Genomic DNA, 15,554 nt, shown 5'->3' on the forward strand with positions numbered 1-15,554 from the left:
AAACAAAAATCAACCACAAAAATCATCACATAAGATGTGCACTTTGCTTTAACCCTTTTTTTAATTGGAGTTTTGTTTTTCCTCAGATATTTGTTTCTTTTTTTAATAAAAAAATTTATATTTTTATTTTTTTAGTTCAAAAAAACTAAAAAAAATAAATTTAATAATTTAGAATGACAAGTTCCTATTGTTCTTTATTACTTTCATTTTATGAACAGTTAAGAAAAGAAAAACGAATAGATGAAATTTTTGAAGAACTAAGAAATGATCCAATTACAAGATTAGATCAAACAAGTTTTATAAAACGATTTAAAGAGACATATTTTGGAAATGCAAATGAAATTGTTAATTTAACAAATCGAGAAGTTTTTACAATTGATATAGAACAAACGAATATTATAGATGATGGGATTCACATCGATATAGATAAAAAAAGTGGAATAACTGAATTAGGATTTCATTCACCGTATCTTACAAAAGAAGATATTCCTAAATTTGAAGAAATCATTTCAGATTTATTAACAAATGTTATTAATAATACAAAATATTCTTATGATATGAGTAAATCAAAAAAATTAAATAATAAAAGTCTGGAAATGGGTAAAAAAGAAAAATGTTTTAGTGTATTACTTTATATTGATTCAAATGGAAATATTATTAAAAGATGGTATGGGGTAACTTTAATATCAGTTCGTGGTAATTTATTTTATCCAAGAAGTTTAAAATTATCTGATTATGATAGTTTATGTAATTTACCATATAGTCTTAATTTATTTAAACATATTGAATCATTTACTTCTGAAATAATGACATCTAAATTAGAATCACTTAAAAAATGTATTGAATTAATTAATAAAAATATCTTGAACCCTCCTCCAATAGATAAAATTCATAACTTTGTTAAATGTATAGGTTATATATTATCTAATACAGTAGGAGTTGATTTGTTTCATATTTATAATAACCTAGCAATTGTTAATATTGATGTTTCTCGTAGTATTTGTTATTCTACTATTCGTTCTCCTTTAAGAAAATTTAGAGATGTATTAGTTCAGTCTCAATTTATTGCTATTATGAATGATTATAATGAACAACAAATGATTGAGTTTGTAACTGGGAAAAAAGAAATATCTAAAAATGAATTTCAAAAATTAATTCTTCATATTTGTTCAATTTAATTCATTTTTATAATTTTAATTTTGATTATCATTAAAATAAATACGATAAAAATAATGTAAATAAAGATAGATAATATTCTTGTTTATTTCCATGAATATATTTGTATTTTATTATGTTCAATTAATGTTTTATTCTTTAGATCCATAAAGAATTCCAATTCAAATGGTATATTAAATTCTTTCTTAAAGTCTTTAGAAATATTAAGATATGTTTTTGATAATGTTAATATATTATTTACACAAAATATTCCATAACATGCTTTTGAGGGTATAACAAAAATATTCTTTGGGTTCTTTTTTTCATATGATAATGGACTCATTGATTGTGGATTTTGTAGTGACACAAACCATCCTTTGGTATACCTTCCTTCTTGATATAATGCACAAAATCCAAAAATACTCTTATCAACTGTTTCAATAAAAATACTTACTTTAGGATATTGAAGATATAATGGATTTATACTTAATTCCTTTTCTCCCTTTTTCCAACTAAATACTCTTTTAAATTCATTGGTATTCATTAATTTATCTATTTCATGTAAATTCCTCTCGTTGCATAAACAAAGTAATATTGAGTCATTTGGATCAATTTTATAATTAACATTAATTTTATTATTTTCTTTAAATATTTTCATTGTTAAATCATTGTTATATAAAGTTGACTCTTTTTCAATTTTTTCTTCTGTGATTTTAGTTTGTCTATCTTTATTTAATTCTTCTTTCATTTTTTGAATTCTTGCATCAATGTCTAATTCCATTTGTTTCATACGTTCTTGTAAGTCTTCTTCTTTGAAAGGTTTGACATCTGTATTGGTATCTACTTCTTTCACTTCTTTATATAATTCATTAAATGGTTTAAATGATCTTCTACTTATAACATCCTGTTCTTCTATATCACATAATTTAAATACTATAAATTGTCTAAATTCTTTTTTATTACCACTATCAACTCCTGATATTTTTGAGAATGGTTTTATTTCTTTAAATTTAGTTGGTAGTTGGTCTTGTTTTCTAGAAACAACACACTTATAAGTTTTGAGATTAAACACTCCATTAAATTGAAGGAATTCATCATAGTCATTATTCTCAAATGTTATAATGGGGAATTTTGTAGGTACCGATGTATACTTTGTTATGAGAAGTTGTTCATTAATCACGAAGAAGAATTGAGAAGAGTTATTAAGTACTTGAATTGTTTTATTTTGCTTTCTTTGAGGAATGGTTTCATTTAGATACCACCCAAATATTTGTCCTGTTTCCATTTGTATTATCATAATTAATTGTTTTTTTCCAATGATACAATTCCAAAACTCATCAGGTTCTATTTTATTTTTTGTATTTGAATCAAAAAGAATTTTAATTCCTTTGTTTTGAACAAAAGAATTTAATTGGTCTCCTATTTCTTTACTTTGTATTAATTTTAAAAGATTAATATTATTCATTTGATAACATTCATTCATAGTTTTTAAATTCTTTGGTATATCATGTTTTTCTTTTTTAATTTCTTTTGGAAAAGAAAGTAATTTATTTACTACAACCTTTTTTATATCTTTTGTTTTACCACTTAATGTGCATACAAAAACTCTCTTAAAACCTATATGTCGTTGACTTTCTTCTCCAACTATTTCTGTAATAGAAGGACAGTCTTTAAATTTATTTTCTAAACGATGGCTCTTTGCAATCCATAGATTATGGTCATTTCTCAATTGAAATGCACCGTGAAATGTAAGTATTGTTCCATAAGTATTATAATTTGTTTTATTATAACTCATAATAACATTGTCATAATCTACTGAATTATAATACTTAATAGTGTCTTTTTTACTAACACAGAAAAAGAAATCTTTCTTTGTTTTAATAACCTCAAGAGTGTCTTTGGATTCCATTAATGGAATGGTACTGCATAAGAACCATCCAAAAATTGTTTGGTTATTCAGTTCAACTATCATTAGTATCTTTTTATTTCCACAAACACTTTCCCAAAACATCTTGTCGCTTAACTCTGGTAATGTATTACTATCAAATAAAATATAGCATTGAGAAGTTTTTAAATGAGAACACACAGCTCCAAGAATTTCTTTGGAGAGAATTCTATCTGTTACCAACACTTGTTGATCATTCTCTCTATCTTTTTGTAAGTTTGTTATTTGTTGTTTCTTTTTATTAAACGGTTGCAATTTACTTAAGTCTAATACAGACCCATTATCTAAGAAAATATTTTGGTATAAATTGATAATCATAACCTCTTTAACAATAAGTCCTACAGATGGGTTATAACCAATGACATGAGAAAAAGAACTAAAATCTAAATAATTCTTATCGTAATCACTTGTACATATTGCGTCACATGTTCCATCTATATTCCAAAGGAAGAAATCATGTAGATTTAACACATAAGTATCTCCTTTACCACCAAAAGAACATACTTTCTTTTGACTGTCGATACAATTATATTTTTTAACTGTAAGACTAGTTGGGTTTACACAGAATAAACAATGACCAAAGTCTTGAATAACAGTTATGTTTGAATTTACATCAAACTCTGAGAGAGACTTTTGGAAGAATATTCCAAGAACATTTCCATAATTAAATTTTAAAAAGATAAGAATATAAGAATATCCTTTAATACATTTCTGTATTTCAGAACCATCTATTTCATTCATTTGCTTATTTAACAATACTTTTGCATACTTTGTTTTGAATATATCAATTCCAATAGTTCCCAAAACTTCTTTATTTTTAATAACATCATCTAATGAAAAATCTGTTTCTGTGGTAATTTCATTTATTGGTAACTGTGCCTGCTCAATTACATTTTCATTTTCTTTAACTATTTTTTCCTGAACAATGTTTTCTAAATTCTTTAATTCTTCAATACTATTTTCTTGTATTTTTATTTCATCAACTTTCTTTTGTTCTTGGTCATTATTTATTAATGAATTAGTATCATAACAATTTATAAACATTTTATCATCTTCATTTGGTGCGTTAATAAATTTTAAAATCATCACTTCATCTACATTTATTTTTTTCCCAGAAGGACATCCTGTAATATTACTCAAATCAACAAGTTGTTTATATGATGTCTTGGTTTTACTATTAGCATATTCTACCCAAAATCCAGATTTTGACAAATAACCAATACCATTTAATTCCACCATAAAATTATTATTGCTACTACCAAATACACAAATAGTTCTGAACATACCTTTCATTTTATATATTTCCAATTCATTGTTATTCTTCCTATTTATATTAATAATTGCATGATTAAAATCATTCTCAACTTCAATTTGTCTTGGTTCTTTATAACATGGAATTTTCTTTTGTAAATATAATCCCATAACATTTCCATTATCAAAATACATAAAAAATACTAAGTTTGTTTGTTCTGATATTATTTTTGGTATTTCATTTTCTACAATATCTTTTGTTCTTTTATGTAACAATACTTTTGCATATTGAGAGTCAGCTAAATTGGTAGATATTTTTAATAATATGTCTTTAGTTTCAATCAATTTTGCTAATGCCAAATCAGAATAACACTGCTCTAACTCTTGCTTTGTTTGTTCTCTAAAACAATTATCATTAATAGATTTAAATTCTTGACTTATTTCTTCATTTTTTTCATTTTTAGAACTAGTAGTACAACATACTTGTGCTTGTTGCTTTAATAAAAATATTCTTTTTTGCACTGACTCTTTATTAAATGGAGGTTCCATCTGACTGAGTTTATCTTTTATTATATGTTTTTCATCTAATAACCCAGCAACTAAGTCATTATAAGTTTCATTATCACTGGCGTTAATGCTATCATCACAACTTATTTTCTCAATAATTTCATCAGAGTCTTTGTTAGAAAGTAAAATATTTGAAAAAGACACTAAGCAAAAACTAGTAAGTTTTGGTTCTTTTGAAAGAATATTGAAATGAGTATTTAAAGTAATTGGATTTTGTTCTTGAATCCAATTAAGTTTATCTGTACCTACCTTACCCAATCCATCAATTTTTAACAAGAAGTTTTGATCTTTTAATCCAAATGTTACTTTATTAAATATTGTACCTACATCTATTGATTCTAAATGAAGTTTAGTATATGATGTATTAAAAGTATAAATTTTTTGTGATGGACTCAATGAAAATACTATACCCATTGTAGGAATTATATCTGGTTGTTTTATGAGAGTTAAGAAAAAGACTTTTTTATAGTCTATTTCAATAAATAGACTAGCTGGTACCGAAACAGCTACTAGAGCACAAATGGTCTTTAAATTCTGTTTGATTGAATAAGTAGATGAAGATTGAAAAAGTAATTTTGCATATTGTTTTTTTGTTTGTAAACATAGGGGATATAATATTTTATTAGTACAAATAAAGTCAAACAAGTTTGTAGATTTAGTAAATACCTTAAAGATAATAGGAATTAAAGGCTCTTTACATTTAATAAGTTGAAACACTTTTAGAAGTTTATCTTTCTTTCTTCCTTCTTTAAACTTTATACTTTTTGAAACATTCATTATTGAATCAACTAAACTTGGTTGAGGAGGTTTAACATCAAAATAACTAAGTAATTGTTTTTGTATTTCATTGTTGATTAATAGAGGTAAGTCATTTTTAAAAGGTAATTGACTTTCTTTTATCTTTAATGTCTGTTCATGTAATTGTGTTGTGAGTGTGTTTAACTGATTTTTATGTTTGTCAAGACAATCATATAATTCTGTAACTATCTTAAATAAAGTTAAAAAAGATAATCTAAATCTTTGAACAATTGGATCATTATTTTTTGATGAATGTTCAATATCCTTAATTAAACCAGTACAAAACTTAATATACTCGTTAATACTTTCACGTGTAATTACAGAAGACATATTAACTTCGTATAATAAAAGAAGTTTAAATTAATCTAAGTCAAGAATGATGCAAAAACGATAAAATTTTTAAAAAAGTGAAAAAATAAAAGAACTTAAAATTAAAAAGAGAAAAACTTAAAAAATGAAAGAGAAAGAATGTCTCGAGTTCGACAGACATTATATCCACACTTAACATGGGAAATTCCTTCTCTCACAGTCAGTAGTGATGAAATAAAACAATGTGTTTTACAAGTTAATGGAAGTGCACCAGCAACTTTATTGTGCTCAAAAAATGGATATCAAAGTGAATTTTCAATGATTATTGATTCAATGATAGAACTAAACGAGATATTACAACAATGGACTCAAAAGAAAAAACAACAATTTGAAAGTGAAATAGGTGAAATGCAAAATGAACATTTAATAGAATGTGGGACATATGAAATTACTATTAAACAAAGTCTTTCTATATGTCATGTTACTGTAGTTCCAGGAGAATTTAATTCAATAAAAAGTAAATTAATAGAACCAATAGAAAGTAAAAAGAATGTAGTTGGAGATAAAATGTTTATTAAATATAGACCAGTTGATTTTAATGAAAATATGTTAAATTTTGAAAGTTTGCAATGTTCAATAACACATAACCACTCTAAAAAAACATTTAATATTAAATTATATAATTTAGGTGATTGTTATGGATCACCTATTCCAATATTTACTCAACAAGGTGGTTATACATTATCTATTTCATCTTCTGTACAACTTCTTTATAGCTCTACATTTTTTCTTAAAGCAGGTAAACTTGATATTACTAAATGTTTATTATTTCAAGACAAAACAATTATTACCAATTCAAAAGAAATAATTCATATTCAAAAGAAAATAGATTCAACTTTAACTCTTGTTGTTGGTAGACCATTAGAATTAAATATTTTATTATCAGACTCATTCGGAAATGTAATTAAAGAATTTGACTCAGCAATTCCAATTAGTGTACGTCATTCTCAACAATTAACTGTAACAATGAATGAAAGTATTCTTAAATTAAATGCACTTTCATCAGGGACTTTTAGTTTGAATGTATTACTCTTACAAAAACAAAATGGAGAATTAGAAAAAATTCCACTTTCTGGATTTCCAGTAACTGTTATTGCTTTAGAACCATTAGAATTAGATTTGTCACAAATTTCATTATGTAAAAAAGTTCCAGAATCTATGACAATTGGAGATTTATTAACTGTATCATTTGTAACATATAATAGTGAATTAGATGAAGTTGGTATTAACCAAATTCAATTAGTTGATGTTCAAGCATCAATTAATTCTATTCCAATACAAAGTTGTGTAATTTCAAGAGAATGTGGATTTGATGTAAATATATGGGTATGTCTTCCAGGAATATTGACTGTATCTATTTCAATTGATGGACATATGATTAAAGGATTTCCAACTACAATTAATATTGAACATCCTTCTTTTGTTAAATTTTCTTAAAAAAAAAAATATTAATAATTGATTGTTTAAACCCTATTTTATAGTTCTATTTGAAAATATATCTTTTTCATTTCTTATGAACAACGAACAAATAGAAGAATATGAATCATTAAAAGAAGTTTTTAAATATAATGACTTAATTAATTTTAATAAAATAGACCAAAATCATTATCGAGTTCATATTTGTTTTTCTTCTTCTTGTTCTTTAATTCTATTTTATTATTTACCAAATAATTATCCCTTTGAAGAAATTCCTCGTTTTGAAGCAAAAACAAAAAAAAATTGGTTAAATGATGGTCAGTTAAATGTTTGCGTTGACGAAGCTGAAAGAATAGCAAATGAATATAAAGGAGAACAGTGTATTTATGCAATTGTTGATTATTTACAAAGTGAAGAATTTCTTCAAAAAATTAATGCTAAAATTTATAAAGATGATGAAGCAGAAAAAGAGATTCAAGCAAAACAAGAAATTCTTTCTAAAGAAGAAAATGAAGAAAGTGTTATTCATGGACTTTCAGTAAAAGGAATTCCTATTTTTGTTTCTAATCCAATTAATGATCGTAAAAGTAAGTTTATTGCATTTGCTGCACCAGTAACTAATGAAAAAGAAGTTAGAATTGTATTTGAAGAGTTATTAAGAAATAAAAAGATATCAATAGCAACTCATAATATCCAAGCTTATAGACTAGAAATAAACGATTCTATTATTTGTGATTTTGATGATGATGGTGAACATGCTGCTGGTAAACAATTATTAAAAAGTCTTGAACAAATATCTGCAACTAATGTTTGTGTTATGGTTTCACGTTGGTTTGGAGGAATATTATTAGGACCTGACAGGTTTAAAGATATCATAATGGCTGCACAAGATGCCATTAATATTATGAATACATCTTTACAAACAACAAGTACTACAAAAGTAAAGAAGAATTAATTTATTTAAAACAAACAACGGTATATACTTATTTTTGGCTAATATAATCAAGTTCTTTTGAATCAATTTGAATTTCTTTTCTTGAAGGAAAAATTTTTCCATTAGGTCTATTAATAAATGAATCATCACTTTTTTCTTCTTCTACTTCACGTGGAATAATAGAAATACTTTCTCGACTTAATCCAGAATTAATAAGACTAGACAAATTTGGTTTATCAAAAGAAAATAAACTTGTCTCTTCATTTTTTTCAGATAGCTTTTTAGGATCTTCTATGATTGTATCTAATTTAAAATTATCTACGTCTTCAAAATATTTCTTTTTCTCTTCAAGATATTCCTTTAATTCATCTCTTTCTTTTTCTTCTAGTTTTCTTTGTTCTTCTTCTTTATTATTTCTTTTCCTTGCTTTTTTTTCTTCAGTTGATTTTCTGCTTGAACTAGATGATCTTCTTCGTGGCATGAAATAGAATTGTAGAAACAAAGTTCTTTCTTCACAGTTCTAATAATTGTTTCTCATCAAATAGAAACCTCAATTTAAAAAAAATATAACAAATAATAAATTATGTGATTAAGTAGTATTAAAAACATTATTTAAATTGCTTCTTCATATTTAGCAATTTATTGATACGAAACTTCTACGCACTAAAGGAATATTACTTGTAGGTAGTTCAACATCAGAAAAATTATCTGTTTTACCCATACATTGACGTGCTCGTTGTGAAACTAAAATATCAACAGGATTATTTGAAGTAACTTTGTTATAGTATTTCTTTAGTCTCTTCTTACTTACATAAGGAACAATCATTTTCACAGATGGACATGAAATTTTTAAATCTCTCATCTTTTCATTATTTAAGTCAATAATTTCTGTTAATCGTTCACAATCAAAAACATATAATTTAGTTAATGTTGTAGGTAAACAAAGAGATACAACTGTAGAACAATCATTTACTTTTAATTCTTCTATTTTTAATGAACTAAGAGAAGGGAATGGAGTAACATTAAAACATGAAAATGACAATGATCTTAATGAAGCAGGAAATGATAATTGTATAGGGTTGTATGAATGAATTCTTGATAAAGAAAGGTCTATTAATGAGTCATGATGTGAAAGGTTTAGTTCCTTAACATTTGTAAAAAGATCTTTATTTCCAAATATTGAAACTTTAGAAGGATAATATAAATTCCATGCACTTTCAACTTCATCAGTTTCAACAATATCTGGAGCAATAATAAATAATTTTTTTTGATCAATTAATAAAGGAATAGAATGATTAATAAGGAAAGGAGAGATATTATTAAAGACAGAACAAATTTTACAATAGGAATGTATTTCTTTTAATTCATTATAAATAGAGTCTTTTAATCCAATGACTCTCAATAATATTTCTATTCTAATTTTATTTAATTGTTTAATATAAGGAAGAAATTGTAATACTCCACTTGCAGCACATTCAATAATTAATTTAGTAAAATGAGGTAAGACATTTAGTATTGGTGAAATAAGTTCAAGTGATTGTTCATTAACATTAAACCCATAATTAATATGTAACCTTCTCAATGATTTAAATCGAGTAAAATCAAATCTAGTATCAACATTAGTATATATAAATAATGTTAATTCAGTTATTTTATCAGTTATATCATATTCTTTAATTTTTATTAAGTCAAATGGTTGTAAAAGTTTTAATGATAAATTAAAACATTGTACATTTTTAATAAGAGTAAATGGAATATTTAAAAGTACTTCATAATCACAACTTAATGTTTGAATCCCATCAAATGTTCTTAATTCTCCAATTATTCCTTTTGTTTTACTACTTAATTGTGATGATTTACTTTCTCCTTCTACATTAACAATATTTGGATTTCTTAATAAACAATGAGTAGCATTTAAACATTTACTATTTATTAGTGCAAATCTTCTAGCATTCATATAATCAAGATATAACACTACATTTAATAAATAAAGATGTTCTAATTGGACTTTCATCACTTTAAATCTCTAAATCTTTTTTTTGTTCTTTTAAGTCAAAGATTTTTTTTTTGATTTTTTCATGCTTCACCTTTTTTACTTATTTTAAAAAAATTTGTTATTATTATTCATTTTCTTTTTATTTTTTACTATTTTTTAATTCTTTTTATTATTTCTTTTATCGTTTCTTTAAAAATAGATCATTAAAAGGTGAAGTTTTTTATTTTCAAATTTTTAATATTATTGTAATATATAACAAAAATAAATTATTTAATGAATTTATCCATAAAATGTTGATGATATTCATTACGTAAAGTATCATTAATGTATTTGGCTTGTTTAGGAGGTTCTTTTGCTTGATTTTTAAATACAACATCATCATACCATTTTCTTTGAACTAACCCATCAGAAAAGTATTGTTGAGAATCAGATGAGTTTTCAAACTCTTCTTCTTCCATTTCTTCATACTCTTTTTTAAGAGCCTCTTCAGTATCTTCACTTTCAATTTCTTCTTTAATTTCTTCTTTAATTTCTTCTTCTTTAATTTCTTCTTCTTTAATTTTTTGTTTATCACTACTTTCTTTATATTCAATTTTTTTAGGTTTTAGTTCTTCTTGTTTTTTATTGGTATTTTCTAACATTTCTCTTGTTATTAGTTGGTCCACTTTTCTTTTCTTTAATTCTGGTTGTACAATAACGTCTTGTGCAGAAACTTGTTTTGATGGTACATAATTGATTCCTCCTTGGTGTTTACTTCCTCTTGCTGAATACCATGTTGGTCTACCAACGTTTGTCATATTTAATAATTTGAAGTTTTTTAATTTTAATTCTCCTAATTGTTTTCAACCAATGTCTTCTTACCATACCTTCTTATTTATTTTTCTTTTTTCTTATCAACACTTTTCTAATCTTCTTTTTTTATTAATCTTTATTTTATTCTTTACAACTTATTTACATTTGTTGTTGGGATTTACCTTTCTTCTTTTGTTTTGCCTTGAACCTCTTTTATTTTTTTTTGTTTTGGTTGTATAGTGTTGTGTTTGACTTTTAGTTCAATAGAATAATATACCTCATCATTTTTTTATCAGTTTGTCATTACCAATTGCTGAAGAAAAAGTGAAGTATTATCGTTGTTCATTCCATTAATCTCCAGGATGGTAAATATACATTATTCATAATTAATGAATCGTCAAATAATTTGAAGTACATAGGTGGTGTGTTATGACTAAACCCAGTGAAGTTAGTTACCTAGTCATTTGTTGAACATAATAATAACTGAAGGGATATAGGTGTTTCATAATGATATTAACAAATATTGCACAGAGACGTATTATTGAATTAAGAAGAATTTCTTTTAGACTAATATAACTAAAGTTGGTTAATGAGTAGAAAAGACAGAATAAAATTTAATGAAAACAATAAAAAAAAAGAATAAAATACGAAGAAGTAATGAAGAATGATAATACATTAAGTGAAAATGAATTTATGACATAAATCAAAAACATATAAGCAAACTCCAAGGAATAATTACAAAACAATACACATAAAAAATAAGTAGTGATTTAGAAAAACTACAATTAAAAACAATAAAAACAATAAGAAATGTCCTATCAACCATCAATTGTGAAACATTTTTTGACAAACAAAATTAGTGAAATCGTAAAAAACAAAAATAACAAAACCGAAAAAAGATTTTATATTCAAAAGATCAATAAATTTAATGTCATAATGAAGAAATTCTATAATGCAATTCACATAAAAGGGGTTGGTTCATTTTTATGAGGAGAATTAAATATTTTGATATCAATAATTAACAGAATGTTAAAAAAACGTCATGTTAGTTGTTTTTCAAATAATTAGAAGAAAAATAATAATTTATACTATAAAATTAGTAATGAAAAAATAAGAAAAAAAGGAAAAGAAAGAAAAAAGAAATAGAAAGGTTCAATAAATGAACCAAATAAAAGAAATATCATTTCAAACTATGGAAAGAAAGAAGTAAAAAGTGAAAGAAAATCAGAAGGTTCAAAAAATTGATGTTTCAAATAATCAGGAGAAGCCACTGGAATAAGAAGATTATTCTGAACCTATTAATATCATTTGGAATGTAAACACTGGTAATTCATTGAGATGCAAATTCAAGACAAAACCACTTTACTTAAGATATTTGACGAACAAGAATCTATTTTAAAAGAATTGTTTAGTGTTACAAGTCATTCACTTTCAATACCTGATGGAACTTTGGGTACACATAGGTATTGGAGTAATGATGAACATACTAGATTTATGGTTTGTCTTTGTTTTCTCAATGCAACAGCTTGTAAAGGACTTCCTGTTTTAAAAATAGCCAAATACGTAAAAACTAGAACATCAGTACAAGTACGAACTCATGCCCAGAAATATTTCTCAGATAAAAGGAAAATTCATCACACCGACCCTCTTATAATTAGTTCTATGAGAGCTGACATTGAAACATTGCGAAAAATCTTTGGGAGAGAAAAACCTGTTATGATATACCGATCTTTGTGAAATAAAAAAAAAGAATTGTTAATTAAAAACTATTATTTGATACTTTCATTTAAAATCATTCTTTTTTTTTAGTTAAAAATCAATGAGTGTAAGAAGTTCCAAATTACCAGAAACAACCTCAAACGTTTCAGAGAATCCTGATCTTATTCATCAAACTTCACAACCCCAAATTAAGGAGAATGATCAAAATAAAATGTCAAATCGTCCATTATTAGAACGTTTTGAACCAGGAGTATTACAAATATTTTTTAAATTCACTGTGCTTATGTTTTTAGTACCACTTTTCTTGTTCTTTACTTTAAGAAACCCTTTAGGTTTGTTATTATTTGTTTATTATTTTTTTTTATTCTTTGTAGTTTTATGACACGCTAATTACTTATTTAAAAGGAGATATAGTTGCACTTGTTTTTTGTTTGTTTTCATCTATGATTATTATTGCTTCATTCGTTTATTTTGCTTTCCATGAAGATGACAATAACAACAAATAAGTTAATAATTTTTCTTTTTAAACCTTAGTTTATGTTATTTCAATGAAGAAAAATAATATTAATTCATTTTGTTTTTATTGTTTATTAATCTAAAGAAATATATTATACTTCTATCATTTATCAGTTAGGTATACTTCTTTGGGTATTATTTGAGTATTAAATGTTGTTATTCTGTGGTTATAGTATTGGGTGTTGTCATATTATTATTATTATTTGGTTTTGTACATTATTTATTCATTATTATTATTATTAATTATTTTATCTACTTATTTAATTAATATTGCATTTATATCAATTAAAATTTAAACACAGAAATAAGTTGACTATAAAATTAATATTAAAATTCTTTGTATTTATAAAGTGAAGTGCATCTGAATAGAATCTAAGAATATAACTGAAGTAAGAAATTAAAGAAAAATTGTTTATTTCTTAAAATATTATTTAATTTATTTTTTAGCATTGGAACATCTTAAATATAATTGGTTTATTTGCTGAATTTTACTTGAATATATTTATATATTTGAATATTTCACTTCTCCTTTCTTTTATATCTTTCATTTTTTCATTTTCTTTGTAATTTTTCCATTTAATGAAATAACAATTACATTATGATTTACTAGTTCATATAAAATAAAAACGAATAAAACCAAAATGAATTATATCCATTTTCATATTTATAATTTCTATATTACTAGTGAAGTGAAATGATATTATCCTGTTTGATTTTCATTAATGCTTTCTGTTCAAATAGAACAAAAGTAATAAAAAATAGTAAACTTTTATAATGAATTTTGTTTTTGTATGAAACAATAAGAAATTATTTTATAGAGTGTTGATTTGATAAAGTTTCATATTTATATAATAGTTAATTATAACACAATTTGTTTTCTCAGTTTTTTAAACAAGAATATCATCACATCCTAACTTAAACAAATAACAATTGTTTTGTTCTTTCTTTAAAACAATTGGACTTTAATTTATTTGTCATATAATTTTATTTATCTTTATTATAAATTTAGTTTTAGTTTTAGTTATTTTTATGAATATAATAAGAAATTTCAAAAATATTCCTTACGTATTAAAGAAAAGTACTTTGTTAATAACAGAATCAATTAAGTCAATATAACGAACCTTTGTTTGCTTATTTCTGTATTCGTTAATTTTTCTTATTTTATTTTCATTTGCTGATATTCTCAAATACATTCGTAATACGAATAAAAACATATAAAAATAACAGTCATTAAAATATACTAAATCTTTTATCATCTTATATTCTTCTTGAAAATATTACTAAGTATAATAAATATGCTAAGAAACGATTAAAATTATTCAAAATTGCAAATACAATATGAACTAATCATAATAATAGTTGAAATATTCATAAAATTAAAAACAACAAATTTCATACTTTAACACTCATTTAACTAAAATAGTATTAGTTAAATAAAATATTGATGATACTGAATATTGAATTTAAATCTCTTCATTCAACTCTTTATAATGCATCTCATTAACATCGTCAAATTAAATAGTTTATTCAACTAAAAAATTGCCAATGAACATTATGATAAATGAGAAAATTAGAAAGCTCAATCAAAACTACTATTAGTAAAAATATTATTCTTGTTGTTAATGTTCAATGTCAAAATATTACAAGATGATTCAATTTTATAATATTAATTCTTAATGTATTAATGTTATACTGTTGGTAAATGCAAAATACAAGAAAATAATCAAATAAATAATCATAGTAGTAAAAACATAATGAAAATCATCGAATATCATTATTATTCTTTTCTTTAGTAAATAGAATAATAACAATAGAATAACTCATACATTGTATGTTATTGATAATATTTATTCAAATAGTAATTATTTTATTTTTCAGTTTTATTTTTAAATCATACATATATATCAATAAATTTATTAGTAAAAGTTTTCAATTAATTGCAGTTATCTTCTTTTGTACATTTTGAGCAATATCACAATGTTATTAAATATAATATATACACTATTATTACAACTTCATTTAAGAAAGCTTAATAAGTTAAATGTATTATTCTTTGAATATTGTTGAAATGATTAATGATATTTATATCCTATGTG

At 24.0% G+C, this 15,554-nt stretch overlaps 10 protein-coding genes across 10 annotated transcripts in view; 6 read left to right on the forward strand and 4 right to left on the reverse strand.

The window, feature by feature from the left end:
• ENU1_011400 (Rho family GTPase) overlaps positions 1-52 on the forward strand; it is a gene marked incomplete at both ends in the record, with an annotated part of 564 nt that extends 512 nt beyond the window's left edge. The window contains one exon of the mRNA XM_008856689.1: positions 1-52. This exon is cut by the window's left edge and continues 512 nt beyond it. Coding sequence (XP_008854911.1) covers positions 1-52 — 52 coding nt within the window.
• A 121-nt stretch (positions 53-173) lies between these two features.
• Positions 174-1,178, forward strand: ENU1_011410 (RNB family domain containing protein; the record flags this gene model as incomplete). Its single annotated transcript, XM_008856690.1, has 1 exon — positions 174-1,178. One exon carries the CDS (start codon positions 174-176, stop codon positions 1,176-1,178), a length of 1,005 nt encoding a protein of 334 aa, XP_008854912.1.
• An 83-nt stretch (positions 1,179-1,261) lies between these two features.
• On the reverse strand, positions 1,262-6,046 carry ENU1_011420 (hypothetical protein; the record flags this gene model as incomplete). Its single annotated transcript, XM_008856691.1, has 1 exon — positions 1,262-6,046. The coding sequence occupies one exon, from the start codon at positions 6,044-6,046 to the stop codon at positions 1,262-1,264; it is 4,785 nt and encodes a 1,594-aa protein (XP_008854913.1).
• Positions 6,047-6,184: 138 nt separating this feature from the next.
• ENU1_011430 (hypothetical protein) lies at positions 6,185-7,522 on the forward strand (the record flags this gene model as incomplete). Its single annotated transcript, XM_008856692.1, has 1 exon — positions 6,185-7,522. The coding sequence occupies one exon, from the start codon at positions 6,185-6,187 to the stop codon at positions 7,520-7,522; it is 1,338 nt and encodes a 445-aa protein (XP_008854914.1).
• Positions 7,523-7,598: 76 nt separating this feature from the next.
• On the forward strand, positions 7,599-8,456 carry ENU1_011440 (RWD domain containing protein; the record flags this gene model as incomplete). The annotated part of the gene is made up of 1 exon (XM_008856693.1): positions 7,599-8,456. The coding sequence occupies one exon, from the start codon at positions 7,599-7,601 to the stop codon at positions 8,454-8,456; it is 858 nt and encodes a 285-aa protein (XP_008854915.1).
• A 28-nt stretch (positions 8,457-8,484) lies between these two features.
• ENU1_011450 (hypothetical protein) lies at positions 8,485-8,916 on the reverse strand (the record flags this gene model as incomplete). Its single annotated transcript, XM_008856694.1, has 1 exon — positions 8,485-8,916. The coding sequence occupies one exon, from the start codon at positions 8,914-8,916 to the stop codon at positions 8,485-8,487; it is 432 nt and encodes a 143-aa protein (XP_008854916.1).
• Positions 8,917-9,066: 150 nt separating this feature from the next.
• Positions 9,067-10,449, reverse strand: ENU1_011460 (hypothetical protein; the record flags this gene model as incomplete). The annotated part of the gene is made up of 1 exon (XM_008856695.1): positions 9,067-10,449. The coding sequence occupies one exon, from the start codon at positions 10,447-10,449 to the stop codon at positions 9,067-9,069; it is 1,383 nt and encodes a 460-aa protein (XP_008854917.1).
• A 248-nt stretch (positions 10,450-10,697) lies between these two features.
• ENU1_011470 (pre-mRNA-splicing factor, putative) lies at positions 10,698-11,228 on the reverse strand (the record flags this gene model as incomplete). The annotated part of the gene is made up of 1 exon (XM_008856696.1): positions 10,698-11,228. The coding sequence occupies one exon, from the start codon at positions 11,226-11,228 to the stop codon at positions 10,698-10,700; it is 531 nt and encodes a 176-aa protein (XP_008854918.1).
• Positions 11,229-12,561: 1,333 nt separating this feature from the next.
• ENU1_011480 (hypothetical protein) lies at positions 12,562-12,960 on the forward strand (the record flags this gene model as incomplete). The annotated part of the gene is made up of 1 exon (XM_008856697.1): positions 12,562-12,960. One exon carries the CDS (start codon positions 12,562-12,564, stop codon positions 12,958-12,960), a length of 399 nt encoding a protein of 132 aa, XP_008854919.1.
• Positions 12,961-13,042: 82 nt separating this feature from the next.
• ENU1_011490 (hypothetical protein) lies at positions 13,043-13,274 on the forward strand (the record flags this gene model as incomplete). Its single annotated transcript, XM_008856698.1, has 1 exon — positions 13,043-13,274. A coding segment is annotated over one exon (232 nt), but the record flags the coding sequence as incomplete, so codon positions are not given.
• Between the last annotated feature and the right edge of the window lie 2,280 nt (positions 13,275-15,554).

This window comes from Entamoeba nuttalli (assembly GCF_000257125.1).
Source record: "Entamoeba nuttalli P19 unplaced genomic scaffold asmbl_2149, whole genome shotgun sequence".
In the NCBI taxonomy this organism is placed as follows: domain Eukaryota; phylum Evosea; order Mastigamoebida; family Endamoebidae; genus Entamoeba; species Entamoeba nuttalli.